Genomic DNA, 22,672 nt, shown 5'->3' with positions numbered 1-22,672 from the left:
AGAGAGCAGTTTGATTTACAGTACCAAAGGCCTTAGTCAGATCAATAAACGCCATATACAGAGATCTGTTTTGCTCCCTGCATTTTTCTTGAAGCTGTCATGCAGTGAAGATCATGTTCACTGTCCCCCTGGAAGGGCAGAAACCATGTTGGGATTCAGGGAGGATGTCTTCTGAGATCGGTAGGAGACGATTTGCGAGGATCCTTGCAAGGATTTTACCTGCGGTAGCTAGAAGAGAAATGCCTCGGCAGTTCCCACAATCTGTTCTATCACCCTTCTTGAAAAGAGTGATAATTATGGCATCTCTAAAGTCTTCCGGGATCTCCTCCCTCATCCAGATTTTTTTGATGAGCTTATGAAGTTGTTGTGTAAGTTCAGGCCCACCTTCTTTAAAGACTTCAGCAGGAATCCCATCAGGTCCACTAGCTTTGTTGTTCTTCATTTGATTAATGGCTTTATTGACTTCATCCAAATTAGGGGATACTGTAAGCTCATCTCTAATTTGTTGTTGTGGGATTTGCAAGAAGACCTCATCAGCCACAATAGAGTTACAATTAAGGAGGTCGTGGTAATGCTCTTTCCAATGCAGTGCAATAGACTCTTTGTCTTTTAGAAGTTTGGTACCATCTATTGAACGTAGGGGATTTGTACCATAATTTGTTGGTCCATAGATGGCCTTTGTGGCATTAAAAACACCCCGTGCATGATGAGCATCTGCAAAGTGCTGGATTTCTTGAGCTTTTTTTATCCACCAGGCATTCTTAAGTTCTCTAGTTCTTCTTTGGACCTCAGCCTTTGCAGTGGCATAGATTTTTTTTCTTAGCAGCCCACTACTTGAATGTACTTCCACCACCACCCTACCCTTTGATGATGGCATTATGGGATAACCTGGCAGTATGAGATCCTCATTATTTTGGGGTTTGGTTGGGGCAATTAGAAAACCCCTAGAAACATGTGGAAATCTGAAAGAATGGCAGTCTGTGATCACTGATACACTGCAGAGGTGTGCCAGCCTAAAACCAAATTTCTACACAGAGATTTCAGACCTAAAAGGGGAGGAATGAGAAGCAACCCCACATACCAAATTGTTGATTTTCCTCATTGGAGAAGACAAAGGCACAATCTGAGGCCATTCTTAAAGGCTAGTGCCAAGTCAGAACGCTGCTCTTTTAAATTCCTTGCAACTTCACTTGGGTTTCAGGGCTCTGGCAGTCATCTGAGCCTTCTGGGCAATATACAGAACCTAGCTGGGCTTTCATTTATCCTTCACTGGATAAATTCCATGGTTTTTTCCCCCTCCTTTGCATGTTTTTTTTTTTAAAAAAACAACCACACCAAAGTTAGGCTGTGAGCACACTAGTTGCCTACAGCAAAGTGTTTCCATTGGCCACACATCTCATTGAAGCAAATTAAAAAAAAATGCACTCAAGCTGATCCCACCAGGTTTTACAGTAAAAAAGGGCGGGGTCTGACTAGCGTCTTGTGCCCCAGTTTACAGAAAAGAGAGGTGGAGATGCACTGAAACCAGCAGAACAGTAAGTGTGTCGCCATCTGTCATCTCAGCTGGTTGCAAGTCAGAGTGAGGAAGAGACAGGCTGCTTAATCCTTTCCCCGTCAATAATTTTTCAGGTAAAAAACACCCACCTCAAACTGTTTTTTCTCCTAGAGAGGAAAAGACACAGAGCTCTCCCAGGTTCCGCAGTATCTGGATCTAACAAGCTACTTACAACTAGTACTGTTATCAGAGATTTGGTCCTTGCTGCCACATCTGGTTGCCTCATCTGGTTACCTGCTGCTAATTTGCTCATGGCAGGAACAGTACAAGTATTGTAAAGCATCCTGTGAGTTCTTAGAAACATTACTCCCTTGGAATCTGCCATTTGTAAGAAATAACGCAGAATACCTCACAGGACACTTTCAAACAGCATTTCTTCATTGAGGCTAATGCATATGCACTAACATGACAACAAGCAGGGTGGAATGCATGGGAGGCAGTCATTTAATGCATATATTTTGGTGCTGAGTCTCCATAGGGAAGGGGGGAGGAAAATAGCATGGAACATACCTAGTTCATTTTTTTTAAAAGAGGCATCAAATCTGTATTAAAACAAGTGTGAAGATGAATGCCAACAAGGAAAAAAACAAAATGGCAATCATATTCAAATCTATTGATTCTGAGCAACCGTGTTGCAATCCATTACTGGCAATCTTGGGAAGTGATGGACTGAAAACACCCTAAAGCATATTCATATTGCTCTCATTTTGAGGATCAGGAGTGCAATTTTTTTTGTTTACTTCTTAGAAGCAGGATATGCTGAGCAAAAACCCTAATCAATCCCTTCAAAGCATCACCCAGCTACCCTCACTTAGTGATTTTGGGATATGGAGAGGCTTTGCATTATTGGTGAAACAGCTGAAGCAGAAGTAGTTGATTGGCCACTGCTGGAAGTTATTTTAGGTAGGAGGACCTTTGGTATGATTCAGCAAAGACAGTTCTTAAGCAATGAGTGATGTACTGCCTGCTCCATGTCTTGCTTACCAGCTCGCTCGCTCTTTCTGCATGTAGTACAAAGGATGGAAAGCCCTCAAATACAAGCCTATGCAAGCACTCCTGTACTCTCCTATTAAAAGGATCGTTATGTGAATGAGATCCAACCATGTGCTAGAATTAAAACAAACAAATTTCCTGTTGCTAAAAGTTAAATCACTAAGGAGTACAAAGATGAAGCTTCTGTTGAAATATGTACCCAAATCATGAGGTGCCATGTTTGCAGGCCAAACAAATATCCTCTTGCTCCTTAACAACGTCATTAAAATGGACAACCTGATCTTCAATCTGTTTTACAAAGATTAGTGGCTACTTTGAATTAATATATAAGGCTGCAATCCTTACACATTATTTCCTCCAGAGAATTGCAAAAACTGCAAAAATACTTTGAGTACTGCAGCCATAGGGCTTCCTCTACTCTTGCAATTTGTCCCCAGTCTTATATCCAAAGAGAGTTGTGCAAAACACAAGATTACTCTAACCATTCACTTTTGGCATTTGTTCTGCACAGTAATCAATACTTGTTGCTTTGCTATTAAATAGATGTTGAAAATCTTTTCAGTCTGTATCAGTCTCTTATCCTTAGTTAGTTCTTTAGATTTACCCTCAGCTGGGAATTTGCCAGCCAGATGTAAGTTGTGATTCTGGTTTGTTCAGCGCTTACTGGAAGCATTCCATCCATCATCATTTCTAGCCATTTTCTGATGCAATACATTTTGTTCTTTGTCTTTCTTGAAAACTGAGTACCGGTAGCTGTTAAATTATCCATTAATCTTTCAGATTTGCTGCAAGTTTTGTTTTGTTTTAAATCGAAGGGTTTACTTCACTGGCTATCTTTTCAAACACATTTTCCAGGTCCTCAGTCCACTACTTCAGGTTCTAATATGCACCTGCCTTTCCTCTCAATCCTTTTCTATGTAATGCTCAGCTAATTCTATTGTTGAAGTATTTAAAATGCATGTTCTTCCCCTGTCTCTGTTGGGCAGTTTTTGGCCTCACTATTACCGCTCCCCTCTACCTTGGGTAGTTATCTTTTGCTTGGCCACATTCAGGGTTCCTTTGGGCTCAGACCTCTCACCTCTTCTGGGTTGGGTCCTTTTTGGCCTCACCAATCCAGCCTTTGGCTGAATTTAGAGCTCATTAAAGATCAGACCTCCACCCTCTTGGGGCGGGGTCATTTTGGGCCTTGCTATTCTGCTACACTCCTCTTCCTGTGCGGATGTTAATATATGGTCTGGGTCTGCTTCCTTCTACTGTGTATATTTGTGGCCGGATCACTCTGTGTTGGTTTTCTAAATGTCATTATTTAGGCACAGTGCAGTGATAGCCATTTCTTCAGCTGTCAGTGATAGGCAGCAGCACCCACTTCAGCAGCAGTCAGTGATATGCAGCAGTAGCCTTTTCAGCAACCGTCAGTTCCATGTTTCGCACAGCCTGCGTCATAAGGAATTCTGCTGGGAGGAATGTTGCATGCAATTTGGGCTGTACAAGGTGTACATTAACCCTAAGGTAGGCAAGGCGGACCTACGGTGAGTATAGCAGCCAAACTTGGGACTTCTAAGTATTCCTCCTCAGCAATTGCACCTGAGCAGCAAGGTTGGTGTTGACGCTGAGGGTGCTGATGCTGCTTGTGGAATGTAATGGGCACTTTCTCAGTCTGTCCAGGGACTGTGGAAGGGCTTAGCCTTTCCCTCAGAACCCTGGGGAAAGGGCTTAGTTTGCTACCCAGACTCCTTGGGCAGAAAACGGTGTAGCCCCCTGCTGAGGAATTCCTGTCATTCTGTCTAGTGACTGGGAAAAGGGGCCCAGCTATTTCTCCAGAAGCTTTGGCCTGAGAGATGGCATAGTCCTTGGCTGGAATTATGTCTGATCTTTTGCAATGAAAGCAATATTTGATTTCCCATTTTTTCCTTAGGCCTGAACTAATAGCAGGCTGATTCCAGGGGCAACAGTGGTACAATATGGTGCCTCCTCTAGGGGCGTCGGTGTCCCTGGCTTAGTTTGATTACCCTTTGAGTGCTTAAATGGGCTTGCATCCGATGATTGTATGTTCTTCCTAGGCAGCTGCCCTCCTTCCCTTGGCAGTGTGTCACTATTTTCCTTCCTGGAATTTACCGAAGGTCCTGCAAGCCCTGCAGCGACCTCCCTTGGAGCCTCTTAGGTCAGTACCTTTTCGACTGTTGCCCTCCAAGGTCCTGTTTCTGATGGCAGTCACCACGGCGAGAAAAGTTTCAGAGTTGGGAGCTTTGTCACCGACACGCCATCTGTGCATCGCCCATAAGGACTCAGTTGTGCTGCATCCAGATCCGACCTTTGGTCCCAGAATCAATTCAGTTTTCCACTGTAATCAGGACATTGGCCTTCCCTCGCTCTGTCCTAAGCCTGTCCATCCACTGGAAAAGGCCTGGCACTCATTCAATGTTTGGGGGGCCCTCAAGTCCTACCGGTCTCGAACCTAGGACATAAGATTAACGGATTCACTGTTTGTATCCTTTCACCACAGTCACTGGGGAACAAGGTTTCTAACTCCACCATGTTTTGTTGGTTGCATGCCTGCCTTACACTGGCTTACGAGTTGCTTAAGCTTCCAGTGCCTAGTAAGACAACAGCGCACTCGACTAGGTTGGCAGCCACTATGGCTGCTTTTGCATCCAATGCACCTCTTGCAGATATTTGCAGAGCGGCTGTATAGTCTACTCCAGATTCCTTTCTTAAGCATTACAAGATAGACCACTACGCTTCTGCCAATGCCTCTTTTGGGAGGCGTGTTCTGCAACTGATCCTTTCTCATATGTAAGCAGTGGGTGGTCCCTCCCTGTTGGGGCTGTTTTGGTACATCCCACATGATGGCATGCTACCTGGGGAAAATGGACCATTGGTCTCACCTGAAGGGTGGTTTCCCAGGTATCATGCCATTACAGCCCTCCCTGTTGGAGGATGCCTGAGTGTTTTGTACCACCGCTCAAATTATTTCTGTTAAACGTGTACTGAGTACATTGTGTGACTGAGTCAAGACCTTTCTGGTTCTATTAGGAATGGATGTGGTTTGGCATTATTTGAGGCAGTGTCTGTTTTCCTTGCTGGTAGGCCTGTTGGCCCTTGGTACTTTTTCAGATATTTCACTTCGGCCTCATCACGAATGAACTGGAGTGGGAGGGGCATGGATGCCCCCAGGTCTTGAATTCAGTATTCTTGTCTTTGGATGCTAGATGGCGCTATAACCCATGTGATGGCATGATACCTGGAAAACCACCCTTCAGGTGAGACCAATGGTCCGATCTTTGGCCACCTGACAACCTCCAGTAATATGACTTATTTTCTTGATGACATCTTCCCAAAATATTTCTACTATGGGACATTGCCAATATAAGTAACAGCACATCCCCTTAAATCTACAACTTCTCCAGCAATCCAATGAACCTCCACCTAGCATCTGCACAAACCTAACAGGGATGTATGACCTATGGATGATTGTTTTAAATTGTTTATTGTTATGAAATTGCTGTGAATGGTTTTATCTATCAAATTCTGGATCAGTGTGCTGGGTCAATTTGCTTCCCAAAAAGTCTTAAAACTATCAAGGTCTTGTACCCTTCCTCAGCCTCAAAGATTAGCATCTCAAGTAATATAAATTTCCTGGCAAAATCTTCTTATATTGAGGAGTGGATAATGGAAGATCTCACTTGGTGAAGCTGGTTATCCAATCATCATCTCCTGTAATTTATGTTTAATTTAGTCATTTGACAGTAGTATCCCAGGTTGATAAAAAGTCTTCTAGACTTAGAAGCCTTTTCTTTCCATTTTGAATAGTATTGTTCTTTAGTTGGGCTGTAAAAGGAGGAATGGTAAAGCATAGGTATTAGCAGATATTAGCATGCAGAAAGTCTCTTATGCCATTTTATCCAGGTTTTAATGGTGCTTAAAAGGAAGGGATTTTGCATCTCCTTCCATTGTTTGCTAGTAAAAAAGGTAAAGCCGCCACAGAAAGTGAAATTTGAGAGATAGTTTCTATGTTCACCCATTGCTTGCTGTCATCTGAAATCTAAAATTAAGGGGATTTGTTTCAATTGGAATGAATAATAGTATAACTGAAGATCAGGAATTCTCCAACCCCCACTTTTTCTATACATCAAATTATGACTTACCCTAGACATCTTTCCCTGAAAAATACATTTATTAAATATCAATTGCCTTATTTTTAATGATCTGGTCCTCCAAAAAGACAGTAAAGACCTAAAATAAAAACAGTAATTTCGGGAGGAGACCCATCTTTGGTTGAGTATATTATCTCCTGCCAAACCTTTGTTAAATAATAAGGTTAATTGGGGAATAAGGTGCTCCTGAAAGTTCTTATAAAAATAATTGAGCAAACCATTGGGCTCTGGTGACTTGTGAGCTGTTAGGTTGGAAATCACGTGTAGCAATTTTATTATCCAAGTATGTTTATGCTCATCTGTGAGGATGTTTAAGTTAACATCCCTCAAATAGTCTTTAATGTCACCTTCTTTCAGTTTCCTGGTTGTAAATGTAAATGTACTGCCTTCAAGTCAATTCTGACTTATGGCAATTCGAACTCTGGTCTCTCAGGTCGTAGTCCAACACCTTAACCATTTTCAAAGGCCTGATTAATTAGTTTGGGGTCAAATGTTATAGAGGAATTTGGGGTGTTTTTTATTGATAATACTGTTTTTAATGCCTCTGCTTAAATAATAGATTTGGCTTCAGATTGGATGTCTAGGCTCTGTAATTCTGTTCATTTTAGCCACCAAATTTCTATAAATGTTATTAGACCCACATAGGGTATTTTTTTTAACCATAGGGCACTTCACTAATAGCCACACCCTTTATAACCACTGTCATGGCATCCCATACTGTTTTGTGAGCTAACCCAATGCCCAATTTTGCTCAAAATATTGTTGTAATGTTTTTTGCAACTTATGTACACAACATTGTTTAGTTAGAAGAGTTAAATCTCCAACATGTTGTGGATGACTGAATGATGAATTTGAACCTGAGCCAATTCAAGAACTTAACATATTTTCCTAGAACCAATATCAGCTGACACTGCTGCACTACCAAGAGATGCAGATGATAAAATATAGTCAATTGTGGAATATGACAGAGAAGAAAATGTAACCTGCTCCCTCAGGTTCAGCTATCTCCTTATGTCCGTACTTCCTAAGCAAGTCAGCAAAACTGAGTCACTACATGGGTAGGGATGGGTCCACTGAATTCGGATTTGGCACTGGATTTTTCAGTGGTCCACATATTCTCCGTGACACTGGGTATTTTCCCCTCAAATATGTTCTTCTATTGATTTTACTCACAGCCCAGCCCAGCAGTACGTCTCTCTCTCTCTCCCTCTCCCACTCAAATAATCCAAACTCCAAGTAGGGGAAAAGCAAGCCAAGCCTAATACAGATTAAAAGGTAAGCCTAGCCCTAGGGAGTCCTTAACATCGATGAGATTCTATAGGCTTGCCTTCTAATCTCTGTAGTGTTAACCTGTTAAATGATTAAAAGGCAAGCCTAGAGACTAGAAAGTCTTGCCCAAGTTAAGGACTATAGACTTGCCAAGGAAGCAGGAAATGGGGACACTGAAAGCTGCTTTCCTCCTTTCCTTTCCAAAAGGAAAACAGCCAGTCACTGCTTATTAATGTGAAAACTGACCAGCCTCAGTTACACCAGAGGCGGCGGCGAAGCTGCTTTCATTTCCTTTATCAATATTTCCTTTCAAAATATCAATATTTCCTTTTATACATTGGTATTTCCTTTGTTGATATTAATATCAATATTTTTGGGAGAGAAAAAATCAGACTGGTAAAAGCAGTAGAGAGCAGACAAAGAAGGAACTCAAATCACTATTTCCTGTCAGGTCGACAGAATACTTTCAAGGTGGCACTGGCCAACGGATCCAATTCTTATTCCATGAGTATGGTCAGCGTAGAGCAGTCTGCATCTCAAAGTTGTGCATCAAATTCAAATCAGGTCCTATGACAAAGCCCCCTTTCCCAAATTTCTCTATTTTTTTCAGTTCCTTATTCAAAACCAGGCATTGCTTAGTGTTAAGTGTCAAATTCTAAGCTACAGTCAGTGTTCTTTCTCCAAATCTACCTTTGACAACACCCCCCCACCCCCACTGATCCCTGAAGATTTTTTTTAAATGAACGGAAGAGACATTATCTAGAATTACTGCCACTCCAGTTGCTGGATTTGCTAAACTCAGGCCCAAAATAATTAACTTTCAGAGTCTCTCTGTGCAATTGACATGATGTGTTTCTTGTAGACATATAATATTGGGGCATCGGTGATGTTGTCTGATACTTGCTTATGCTCAATAGGATCACTTTCCCATTCCATTTCATTATTTTGAAGTCACCCTGTGTGTCTGAATTTTGCCATGTAGTAGCCATATGGTGTGATGCCAGAATCAATATCCAGCAGCACTGTCCTGTGTCCCATACCTGCCAAAAAAAGTATTTCTACTCTGCTCAAACTGAAAATATCAGTAACATCAACATAACAAGACCAAACCACTGTGTACCACTGAGCCAGGGAGTTGCCATAATGGACCTCAACATTTGGATCCAAAGATCTTCCTCTCAGTATGTCAGGGATGGGGAACCTTTTTTGGCTCCATGGGCCAGAACCTTATCAGGATTGGTCTTGCGGGCCAAATTGACAGGTGGACAGGGCAGCTTGGGAATCTGTAATGGCTTCAGCCCCTTTTGCTGTTTACAAAGGGCTTCAAGACAGCCCCTGTGCTCCTGCCAGAGGCTCCAGAGCATCAGACAGGAGCATGGGGACTGTCTTAAAATGCTTTGCAGAAGCACTCTTTGCAGCAGCCTCCCCCCTTTCATTTAACATTACTCGAGCTATGTGTAAATGCGGAAGGGCACAGCTTCAAAGATCACTTTTACAAATGGCTTTTAGACCCGCACTTCCGTCTGAGCTTCTGAAGCCTCAAACAGGAATGGGGGGGACTGTCTGAAAGTGCAGTGATGCCAGCTGATTGGTGAGTGAGTGTGGTTTAGGTAAAATGGCTTCATTGACCCCCCTGGCAGGCCAGGAGTGTCCCGTGAGCCACAGGTTCCCCACCCTTGAAGAATGTGATAACACACATCTATGGGGGGACAGAAACTTATATTTCAATCACCTATCAGGGTCACCCCAATTTAAAAACAACTTAAACACTGAGTAATTATATATGCAGCTAGCAACCCAGAGGAACATGACAAACTTTCTCTTATAACCCTGTTTCACTCTCAAGGTGTATCAGGGAGATCAAACTTTATATTTCAATTGGGATTGAAGGAATCTTGAAGTAACTATGGTTGCTCCAGGTCTGGTCAGGCATGGTTGCTTCTTCCAATCTGGCTGGCTCAGTCACTGAAAGTCCTTGAAGTCCAATTCTGTCTTCCCATGGTTGTTCCAGGTCAAAGAGTGCTAAGATTAATGCTACTTCCTTATGAGTTGTGGTGATGTGCATAAACTGACTGCCATCGCAATAGGGTGGAATGGAAAGCCCCATTTGTACAAAATATTGGCCACTTGTAACTTCTTCATTGCAGGTCTCAGCATTCTGCGCTGCTGTAGTTTCCCCACAGAAACGCTGTAGCAGCATCACTGGGATATCATTATAGTACTGGTTTTGTTAGTCCCTTGCTCTTTTCATCAACCTTTCATTCTCTTGGGATTGCTCCAAGCATACCACAATGTTCTTGGGCTTAGCGCTAGAGGAGGGTTTAGCAACTAGTGCTCATACTTTCTTTTGAAGTATGTCAATAACATCCACCATTTTGCCCCAGGTATATATGGCAGAATGGATGCCATTGTAAGGAGGCATGCACATTTTGGGGGTTTTATTATTTGGTTCATATTAATGGATCAACACATGGGAGCCCAGTTTCAGTGCACTCTGGGAAACAGTCCTTGTGATAACTCCAAACTTCAGAATGGCTCGTTTTCTGACCTTAGGAAGGCAAGTACTGGTAACTTAGTGCTTAGTGATAAGGAAGGCTTAAATTGAAGATTTACCCAAAGGATAATCTCTGTAACTGAAGTTCCAACCCAAACCTAAGTTTATGATAGTTTAGAGCCAACAAGATAAGAGAGTTTTCCCCACAAACAGGAATGTACACAAACACATCCTACCGGAGACATTAAGTATAATTTTTAACTTCATTTCGGTAAAACAAACTCTAAAAGTATATTTCAAAGGAACCCTTTCATGTCCCTTCCACACAGTCACTTCCCTCTCCCAATTGCATGTAACCCAGTGAGACCCCAAAATAAATTTAAACTGGAGATTTGCCTGGGTTAAATCAGCACACTCTGGCTCCAATGAACCTTCTGACATCCCATCACTCCCTAGGATCATCGAATGTGCAGCATGGGACACTGGGACCAGGAAAGGGTAAGAACTATATTCTTGGCTACTTGGTGATATCTAGAAGGGGAGACCTTAACTCTCCTCAAGGATGACTTTTTATTCTGACTTTGCGCCCTGATTTTCTTCAGGAAAGGTATATTATCCCCTTTTCTTTCTATTTTGTTGTTTCCTTGGTGTGAGTCTATGTGCTCACTATCTTGGGTTTGGGTGTGTGTAGGTCATCTCTTTACTCTCACAGATCTAATATGTGATTGGATTAACTAGAAGCTGCCCACAGTTTAAACTATAAATTTGATGCTATACTTTTCCTTATAACAAACCAATCTTTTGTCATATTTTTCTGTATGTGTTCTTATTTTGGTATTAAGGGTAAGGTTATATACATTTAGAGCAACCTGCAGGTTTCTTGACTCCTGCAAAAGGTTCTGCTATGCTCTTGGGGTATATTTGAGACTTATGCAGAGTACACATCCCATGGGGGTTCTGACATACACATATAACACCATGTTTGTACCATCCGGTTGGGTCTCTCTGTTAAGAGTCCTCTGGGGCCAATCAAGCTTTGAAATAGAATGCGAGGGCTCTCTCTATGGCCCCCTGGTGTTTAGTAGTATACCTTGTCCTGTATTTGACTGGAGTGTACATTGGATTGGAGTGTACATTGCAGCAGGCTGTTTCACTATTGACTAGGTGCACAGCTATCTCCATTGCATGATGTCATTTCCCCCAGGAGATAGGGAAATCTTGATGTCATTGTTCATTCTGACCCCATTCTGACCCTGAGGATGCATGTATTTTCCAATCCAGGGGGAACTGCTTATGAAAAATACATGAAGAAGAGTTACATGTGCTTAAGCATTATATCTCATGGCACAAGTGTCTTTCATTTCCTGTTTCCTAAGGAATGCTACTCTCCAGCTTTATCAGACACTGAACAACTGGCACAAGTGATTGTGGAGGGGAGAAAAGTACAGTTAGAATCCAGGATCCAAGGCATGTTGCCTTTTGTTTGTTCAGTTCACAGCAGTACAGTTACCACCTCAAGCATTTTCCTTTGCATTGAGCACATTATGAATAAATTAGAAGATTTTTTACAAGTACAGCATTCAGTTGGCATCCCTCAACAAAGTCATTTAATTACAGGGTCACACATTATCTAGTACTTAATGATGACAAGCAAGAGAGGTCATGAAAACATTTTTGCTAGCGGCGCAGACATTTATGCATGCCCTTTCTTTTGTGTTCTAAGTATATCATATTTGACAAAGTATCTTTATTTTCCCTCTGCGCTATTATGTATGAAGAACTGAGAAAACATATAGTGAAAAATGTATCTTGTTCCCTGGGGGATTCGGATGAAGCAGTGTCAATTCCTTTACCCTTTGCACTGCATTCACAGAGACTTAAGAAGACTCTTTCAGATGCTTGAAAGGAGCATCCCATCTGGAATTCCAAAAAGAGAACAGAGCACTTACAGGACCAAAGATGCTGTGAATGTCTCTCATGAAAAACATATCCTTTACGTTGAAAGCAGCAGCTGTCAGCCATCACTGACTAACTGCTTAGATTCTTACAAAGACAGGAGCAGAGAGCTTGTCCTCTGACCTCTGTATTTTTCCTTGCTATGAGGTTGCCATCTCTGCTTAACAAATGAAGAGTGACAATAGTTTGGGATTCTTTTAGCCTTTTTTTGTTGTTGCTATTTTCCAATTCTCATATGAAGTCTCCCATCCCTTGTATGTGAAACACTTGGTTATAATTGAATTTCACAGAAAATCAAACAGCTATAAAGATACCCCTTGACTGTGCACAAACAAACTACTCTGAATTATGTTGTTTAGGACCAGACAGGTGAAACATGGTGGTGGTGAGTAACAAGCATGATTTGCTGCAGAAAAGCAGTGGGTGGGACATTGTGCTTCACCATTCCCCCTGCTTGCTAATTTCCAGCTGCAAACCCTCACCACCACCATTTTTGCCTCACCTTGGGCTCAACACACACTTACCTCATCACAAGGACAAGCGGCTGGGGAGGAAGTAGGGGAAAGAAGCAGACGTTAGAAAGGTTAGGCACACCTCCCACGCACTGATTCTCCACTGCGAGTTGCGGCCTCCCCTTGTTGTTTTGCAATTGTCTAATTTGGCCTTTTTATTAATGCCCTGATCTGGCATCTTCTACCTAGTCAACTTTATTTCTAGGCATATCTTGAAGACACACAAATATCCATACCTTATACACTTACAGTTTTAAGCATAAAAACAATACACAGAAATGTTCTCAAAAATCTCATAAAGGAGCACCTGGTCTTATAAACAGGAGACCCTTTTAGCAAATGAAGGCAATGACAAGACAAAACAAGCTGAGAATAAAATAATAATGATTGGGAAATGTGAGAATACACTGTAGTTCCCATGTATGTTCCATGTTTGGCATTTTGGAGTATAACATACTGGAGCACATTCGAATTAATGCTTAGTCATTCTTCTACCTACTTGAATTTTCCAGTTCTATAGGAAAAGTTTTGTACCAAATGATTAATTTAAAACAGTATGTGTTCGATAAGTGACTTGCACAAATTGAAGTTCTGCTAACTGATGTTATTTCACAAACAATGAAGAGCCTTGTGGCACCTTAAAGGCTTAACACACTTATTATCGTGTAAGATTTTATGGACTGTAATCTAATTCATCTGATGCATGAATTGTTATCCTAAAATGACAGGTATATACACAGGTGTAGAAGGGAAAAATGAAAGCAGTGCAAAAGAAAATGAAATCCAAAAAGACCTGACTGACAGTTATGTTAAGCTTAAATATTTGTAAAATAATTACTTCAACAGACAGCTACCCTTCTACAAATTATTTTGGTTTTAGCTGCTTTACTTTTGTACAGCACAATCCTAAGCATGGTTACTAGTCAGAACTACTGTAAGTTCAACTGAATTCAATGGACTTACTTCCAAATAAGTGTGCCTAGGACTACAGCTTCGGCCCAGTCATTGTCCCACTTTATAATATCTAACCTATCCTATATCCTGGAATCATCACATCATGCCTTCCTTACTGACATCAGCCAAGCAAACAAATAACATCAGGATTCTGGGTAAGTTTTACAACAAATGATAGAGGTGGAGTGCTCAATGTACAGATGTGACCTTAGGTCAGTATTGATTTAGCATACAGTACAGAGTCAAATAAGTTCTGATTCATAGAGCCAAACTAGATGTGGCATTACTTGTGTGGATGCAATTAACATGCATGTTTGTTTTTAATGTTAATAGCAACTGTGAGGAAGCTTGAGCAACTTTGGGACTGCAGGGGGTGGGAAGCTAAAGAGTAATCTAACCTTTCTCAATCTTGGGTCCCCAGATGTTGACTACAGGTCACGTATTTTTTGTCTGTTGAGCATGCTGGCAGGACATGATGAGGGTTGCAGTCCAACATCTGGGAACTCAAGATTGGAGAAGATTGGTTTAACCCTCCCCCTGTCATGATCCTGATGGAGATCTGAACACATACACACACCAAGCTGCTATTTGCATTGGGAGGGAACTACGGTGGCACCAACAGAGGCTTCCGTTCTGATGCAAATAGCAACTTTCACCAGGTCCATGACAGGGTGGAAAAATTCCTTGTCCACCTCCTGCAGCCCCCATCTATGATTTTTAGGCTTCCCCATGGGTGCTATTAACATTGTTTTTAAAATGCACATTAATTGCATTCATACAGCTAATATTGCATTTTGTGTAGGGCCACACTGTAACATGTGGTGCCACTCTTACAGTGTAGATGAGACATGACAAAGACATACCCTAGTTAATAAGGAAGGAATGGTGTCAGAAAGCGGAATGGCAGAAAAAGGAGAATGGAGCCTGCCCTTTATGGCCTCAACAAGAACATAATAAGTATCCATATTTCTTTGCAACCATGTGTGAGAGAGAGGGAGTGAAAGAAAGAAGGAACCTAATTTTTGTGCAAGCACAGCATGCTCTGCTACCATAACCATTATAGTCTGTGTTTAGACAATTTATTACCCTTAAAAGCAGAATTTGTGTGGAGGAGGGAAGAAATCCAGAACTGGAGATATCCTCAGATCATGAAGTCCTAACTTAGGTTTCTTAACCATATGTAAATGGGATTTGTAGCATCTCTATCTATGCATCACTGATGCAGTGGCTGTACTGGAAATTACTCAGCTTTATATTCCAGGGAGTATCTCACTCTGTGTGAGACTGTGACATCAAGTTCTCTGTTTACCCCTAAGGCTGGTATGGCATTAACTTCAAGTTTTGACAATGCCTTTAAAAAAAGAAAAAAAGAACAAGAAAGATGCTGAGCAGCTGGATAATAGTTGTGCAGCATGACACAAAGATAGCGGGGGAACAGGGAAGGAATTCAAATGTGCCTCTATTGACCAGCTAATATGAAGCTATGTGATGCTCTTAGTTTTCATATTTAGCCCTCTCACACAGAGAATGCATTGATGATTCTTTGCCCTCAGACACTTTTCTTGCCCTTCCTGTGGAAAAAAGTGCTGGGTCCAACAAGTAAAATCTTCTGGCTTAATAGATAATGCTTGTCTTAACTGATGAGTTCCTAACTTTTTCTCCTCCTAATTTTTTCCTTAACTTATCTAAAATGTGACATTTTAAATAATGAGGAAATATTTATTACCAATTCATCCAATGCCTAATATTTACTTGATTTGAAGCTGCTAGTTCTAATTATTAAACTTATTAAGATGAGCCATAAATTAAAAAGCCAGGTAAGATGAACATCAAGTTAGGCAGAGTGCAAAGAAGGCCTCCATAGGGAGGAATGCCCAAACTTTGAGGACATCCACTAAACAGGTCTCTCTCTCTCTCATGTCCCCAGGAAACATATCACTCACATCATATATATAAATGTGTGTCTACAGTGGGGCTTTATGCTTTGTTCTTTGAATAGGAGCTCTTCTGTGACACACTTGCTCTGGATCTCACAACCTTTGGACTAGAACCAGTATGTGCAAAAGATCTTAAAAAGTATTAAATATGCAGATTAGAGAAAATGGGATGACTGGGTTATTTGACTATTTTATTTCTCTTTTTTACAGATAGATGTCACCAATTTTGGCCTAACAGACATTTATTTCACTTCGTTAGAAGCACCTCAGCCTCTTTCTCTGCCCTCTGAGGGTTATGCCCCGTTAGATGAGAGTGAAATGCACTGCGCCCATCACAGACTTCACAGATCTAAATATTGAAATCACTTGCAAATCTGTTACATAATACCTCCCCTCTCCCTTCTGCAGAGAAGAAGGGCCAACCAGTCTTCTTCTAACTCTGCAGCAGCAGTATGTAAAATTACCTGATAGAGAGGCATGCAGATGCTATCAATCCATTCCAGCTGCAATCGAGGCAGTTCATCTTTCCTATTCCGATCAAAAATAGCCTGAATTGAAAGAGGGGGAGGGAATGAGAGATTGAAAGTGAGGGATCTGTCATGCTTTATTACTCTACAGTATTTTACTGATGTTGCTTCATCCCAGCACTTTGGATCCAGAATCAAATTGTTACAAAATGAATGCTTTGAAAACCATAAACAATCTTTATGCTCGCTTCCCCGTCTTTTGTCGAGGATGAAAAATAAACCATTTAATCTATGGCCCTGTTTACGGCATATATAAGTTTAATTTATTTGACTGTTACACCATGTAATTCCTTAACATCAAACAAATATACCATATTGTTAGCAGCATTCATGTTGCAGGGGGAAGAGATGGGGAGAGAGCTTATGAAGACATGCAACCCCCCTCCCATCTATTCATTCTTCCTGGAAGGAGATGTGCAGTGCAAGTCTATATGTCTCTACTCAGGACAATAACCCCATCTAATACAATGGTACTTACTACTAGCTAAGAGATGGGGGAGAAATTTGGTTCAGTTTGCATTTTAACGTGAAGCTACCTAACCCACACTTTCCAAACCAATACACAAAACAAAATGCAGCTATCCTTTGGAATTTGTACTTCTCCAAATTTTGAGGGCATTTCAAAATGTGTACAAAAATGCATGTATTAAAGTGTGCATAAAAATGCATAAAATAGTGAAAATAACATTCAAAATGTATTATATTAGGGGAAACTGCCTGCAAAAATGCATACATTAAGAAAAATGCTAAAATGCTGACAAATTTTCATGATGACTATAAAAAACACTGACGCAGAAATATGGAAAACGGAACTTAAGAAAGGAAAAATGAGAAATGTGGAGAAACTGAAGCTGATAGTTTCGTCCATCTCTACTCCCAGGTAAATGAGTATAGGACTGCACCCTCAATGAATGATCTGTATGGGGTGCATTGGAGAATTTGTCATTATGGAACAGAACATTTACTTTGATTTTCAAAAAAAGTTATCTGATTTTTTTAAAAAGTTATCTTATTTCCTCCTCTGATTTTTTACTGGGGATGTTTCTTTGGATTAGGTACAGAAAAATTATTATGTAACAAAGGCTAAATTGTAAATAATGAGCAAGAAGGCTATAGCTTATTTAGTATTTTTCATTCATGACAATGTATTTTATTTATTTATTATTTGATTTATTATAATGTAGTTTTATATATAATTTGTATTGCATGATGCACACTTTGCCACAACTGGAGATTCATCATACTTATTGCATGTTCTCATCCTGTCATTATTACCACTATCAATAATATTTATTAATTACAAATTGCTTCAAAGTTCTAGACACTATACAAAAATTAATCAGCTAAGACTTGCTGTACTTGCAGGCTTACAAACTAATGACAAAACCCCTGAGTCAATCCCTGAAAAAATCTTGAAACAGGCTTGGAAATATTTTGAAAAGGATCCCTCTTATTATGCATCTCAAGTGAGCTTTCTCTCAAGAGCCAAGCAAAAGGCTCTCTAACACTCCCTGTCCTGTGTGAATAGCAACAGAGGCCTCCCCCCCTTACTATGCACATCAACTGTTCACTTCTATCTGCATTTATCTTGATTTGCGCATGGGAATCACCAACTCAGTCACCAGCAGTACAGGAGAACTTGGACACAGCCTCTGTGGTTGTTCGTCCTACTTGAAGATCCACTGGTTTGTCTCTTGGTACAAATTTATATAATATGCAGAACTGAATGGTAAAACACTTCTTGGACTGGACCACCTCTAGATGTCAGGTGGGATTGCATCTTTCAATGTTCTTTCACTGGAGGGAAAAAAAACCCAGCCTGCTTATAGTATGTCAAAGAGAAGGGGTCTGCAAACCATGCAAACCACAACTACAGTTGATGTTGGAGTGAATCAGTATGTTGCTGGCCATTTTAGTCAGTTATCAGTTCAAAAAAGGTTTCTATGAAAGAAAATTGTTGCTGACCAACACTCTATCGTCATAGCCTTGCATGCATAAGAGGTGTTCGTTTCAGGACAGATGCATCACATAAAAACTGACAGAAAAAACATGAAGCTAACCTTGAAACTGTGCTTGCTCATAGCAATAAGTCTGATTATTCCTGGTTCAACTCCTGTGCCTGAGGAAATTAGACTCACTGATGTCAAATGAATTGATGAGATAAAACTTAAGAACTAAATAAATTTCTATTGCCTGGAATGTAGTCTCAACTGTTCGTATCTTTTCACTTACTCATTCATATTTTTATGGAAATCATGTAGGTATTCCTTAAATTAAAGCAATGACAAAATTATAATTTTCTTTCTCTTTTTATTGATGTTCTATTGTTATTCAATAACATAGTTAGCATAATCAGGGCTCCTGTTTTTTTTGTTTTGATGTTGAGTTCCTTTTCTTTCTTTTACACATTGTGGGTGTTTTACCTACTTGTGTATCTTTTCATATTTGTATTTTATTTGTTTTAATTATACAGTGATAAAAACAAGCACATTTCTTATAGTATGTTCTCATTTTACAGTAAAGTCTCCAAAATGAGTGATGAACTTACAGAAGGCGTGAGTTTGAGCTCAGATCTCTCTCTGTCTCCTTGTTCAAAGAACTCACTTGTTACCAGTTCAGCAACCTAAAACAAATATCAAATTATCATTTGGCATTTTTACTATTTATGAACAAATTTTCTGGCTGAAACCCAGACGAAGGAGCAGAAGCACACTTTGGATTTTAAATATGCGGTTGCTTGGAGTCTTTACTGAATCAGAGAGTAAGAATATTTGAATAGTCTAAAATCGACTCATCATTAATTAGTGCACATCAATAGAATAACTTCCCAAATAATTTTAAGGTTGCTGGAATTATATAATAGATGCTGGAGTTCTGGATACAGTTAGCACAACTGTGCTCCAGGGAATCTATTAACTCTGTTCCTCTGATGATTTATCCCAGCTCTGCCTACCTTTTGTACACCTCTTATCTTTTTAACCTCTCAAAATGGACATCACTTCATTTGCATGTACTTAACAGGCTGGAACGAGACTTATCCTTGCATAAATTGAAATATTTGTTTCATTCACAGAATAGACTGAGATCCAGCAGAGACTTTTTGTTGGAGGAAAGAGTGTGATTTTTCTCAGTATTCTGGATGGTCCCCTGATGCTCTAGAGTAGCCTTCTTGGGGCACAGGAAAAACTGCCTTCCTTTTTCCTTCAGCAGGGGCATCCTGGGAATGGACACTCTCATAGGAAGTTTGGATCCAACCCAACTGTTTCCCCCTATTTCCCCCCATAATTTTTAAAAACATTTTATCTGAATGGAGATAGCAACAGAACTACATGCCATTAATTGTGAGAAGTGAATACCTTTTTGTAAAATCACTTAATTCATGTCAGTAGTGTACACCCTCAGTATTTTCATGGGAATCCCTTCATAAGTATTGAGATGGGAATAGAAATGTCATGATGTCCATGGACCTTTACTTGCTCACTGAGATTTGGAAGGCAGAATGGGATTATTCCCTCTAGCTCTATATGGATAAATAAATGTAGCTTTGAAAACAACTTGCAAAGTGTTCATGACCTGTGGGGATATAGACTGATGCCAGTGCTTTCTTCATAGTCACTGAAGCCCAGATAACTGTTTCCTTTGTTATCACTATATGGAGTCACTTCACAGATAAGTCCTCCACCAAGAATCTTTTGTGGAAAGGGCCATAGCTCAGTGCTAGAGCACATGCTTTGCATGGAAAAGGTCCCAGATTCAATCCCTAGTGTCTCAGGTATAACTGGGAAAACTGTTGTGTGAAGCACTGGAAAGCTGCTGCCAGTCAGTGTAGACAATACTGAGTGATGATCTGATGGTATAAGGCAGCTTCCTGTATTTCCATGCTGCTGGTGGGACATTGTGTTGATATGAAGACAAACCACATAGGAAAGGCTGGCCTTCCTATCCACGTGAAGGATAATTCTGAAAGCAAGTACCATGCAGAGGTAGTTTTAAGCTACTTCCTCATGGTAACCATATTGTGAGAAGCAACCTGTAAAACAGCTTCATTAAATAAATGTAGCCTGGATTTTAAAAATATTTTTCCTATTTAAGAGTCATCTCCATATATCTTGGTTGCACATGGACATCTAATTATGAGCAGAGGTTAAGATTGTTCTAACCCTTTTGTAATGTTTTATCTACTTCATTGATTTAATTTGCCTTCAAGATGTGTAAGGCTATACATTTAATTGAAATAAAGCTGAGGATACATGAGTAGCTTCTGGAACTATGCAATGTTCTTCCACAAAGTTAAACTTAATTGATTTTCAGGTTGTGCTTCTTCAACAATTTGCTTAAAAAACAACAAAAAGTAGGAAGGGGAGGAAATGTAGTATTGCAGCAAGTAACTTTGGCATAAACAGGCACCATGGCTATTAATGTTCTCTCTGTTGCTAACATGTGAGCACACATATTATGATCTCTGTTGAAAATATAATGGGAGATCATAAGCTGTCTGAAAAGGCCAGTTCCTGTAGCATAATATAATTTGTAGCTTACTTGATCAATGCTATCCTAGCCATCATCCTGTGGGGCACATAAGTACTAGTAGTCAGCTTGCACCTTCTTTCCTCTTGCCGGGTGCTGTTTGTTTGTTTTGCTGACATTAAGACAGGCTTTATACATCAGTGAATGATATTGTAGAATCCTGAGGTGGCAGAAAAAACTCTACCAATTTAGACTGTAGGTATGGAATCATTTTTGGATAACCTCCTATGAAAACATCTCCCTGCAAGTAGAAAACAAGCGAAGCAGGGAACAAACTGTATAAAACCAGAGTGGTTTTGTTTTGTTTTTTACTTTTTAACTTCCTGGGAAGTTACATGGAGGAGCATTAAAATTTTCCATCTGCAGCAGCAAAATGTCTTCTAATGCAGTCTTGCCCGGCTTTTGGGTCCCCCAGATGTTGCTGGACTACAACCCTCATCAGCCCCAGCCAGCATGGCCAGTGGTCAGTATGATAGGATCCATTGGCCGGTGCCATTCAAAAGCATTCTGTCAACCTAAGAGGCTGGCAGCAATTCAAGTTCATTCTGTATCCGCTAGCAGCTGCTTTTACCAATCCATGTTTTTTTCTGCTTGGAAAAATATTGATATTAATATCAATATTTTAAAAGGAAACACTGATATTTTGAGGGAAATATCAGTATTTCTTTTATAAATAGTTTCATTCTTACAATCAATGTTTTACAGGCAGATTTATTTTAAAGTCCATTTTCAAAAATAGCTGTGGAAATTCTGTATATTAAAATCCAATCCTCAGCGATTGAGAATAAGCAAATTAATGGAAAGTTCAGTACCAAATCCAAACTGGGCGGAATTCTAGCATATCCCTAATGGTCAGGAATTATGGGAACTGTAGTCCAGTAACATCTGAGGACCCAAAGGTTGGGAAAAGTTGCTCTAATGCATCAGGATTCTGTCTCCTTATTCTGCTGCATGTGTAGGCAACCGTGCTGAGGCCCAGCTCACACAAAAAACAGATGAAGTGGCAAAACTGTTCTTAGATTGTGTCACTTCAGATTGACAGGAGTGAGATGGGGGTAGAAAGAAAACCACAAGGCTGAACTCTATGCCATGAAAATAAACTCCTGCACCATCTATTCATGGCATACAGCAGTCAATTTATGAGAAAAATCATTAACTATTTCTGAAAAACATGTTTTCATCTCTTTCCCAAAATAAAATTGGAAATTTCTAACAAACAGCATGGACATATCTTTAACAACCTCACCAGACAGGGTAAGATTGCTGTCCCATAGATGTGCCCTCCAAGTTGCAGTCCTAAGCATACATACTAAGATGAAAATTCTAATTTCTGAGAAATTTGCTTCCAAGTAAACCTGCTCTGTGTCAGGATCTAAATCAATCTATAAGCATGCCAACATTAATGAGAAATGAAGTACTGTAAGCACAATCCTAGAAGGAGGATATTTAAAAATGGGTGAAGCACAGTTCTTTTAAAAAAAACCAATGCCATATCCTGCACAGAAGACATGAGGCTCATGGGCAGCTGCTAGATAGTCTTCCTAAGGGATATCAACAGTTTGATATTATTGTTAAATGTAGCTATCAATGAGGATTTTAGTTGACAGATATTAAATAACAAGTCTCTTTGAGTTGGAAGTTAATCAAATAGGTGGTTTGGACTTCGGAGTGAGAGGATACATGGAGCCTCTTTCAAATGTCTAGTCTGACCAAAATGATATTTTAAAATATAAAAATATCTTTTTGCCAACTCTATAAAGGTTTCTGTAGGCTTCTAGACATTCCCAAAAATTG

General features: G+C 40.2%; 1 protein-coding gene across 1 annotated transcript in view; it reads right to left on the bottom strand.

The window, feature by feature from the left end:
- Nucleotides 1–22,672, bottom strand: part of PDE11A (phosphodiesterase 11A) — a 300,134-nt gene that overhangs the window by 17,175 nt on the left and 260,287 nt on the right. Inside the window, exons 18-19 of the mRNA XM_061608380.1 lie at nucleotides 18,900–18,974; nucleotides 16,289–16,372 (exon numbers count right to left, since the gene is read on the bottom strand). Of these exons, the coding sequence (XP_061464364.1) occupies nucleotides 16,289–16,372; nucleotides 18,900–18,974 (159 nt within the window). The remainder of the gene's footprint in view (nucleotides 1–16,288; nucleotides 16,373–18,899; nucleotides 18,975–22,672) is intronic.

The sequence above is a fragment of the Rhineura floridana genome, chromosome 2 (assembly GCF_030035675.1).
Source record: "Rhineura floridana isolate rRhiFlo1 chromosome 2, rRhiFlo1.hap2, whole genome shotgun sequence".
In the NCBI taxonomy this organism is placed as follows: Eukaryota; Metazoa; Chordata; class Lepidosauria; order Squamata; family Rhineuridae; genus Rhineura; species Rhineura floridana.
The sequence above is the reverse complement of the archived record's forward strand: the minus strand, read 5'-3'. Positions and strand labels throughout refer to the sequence as shown.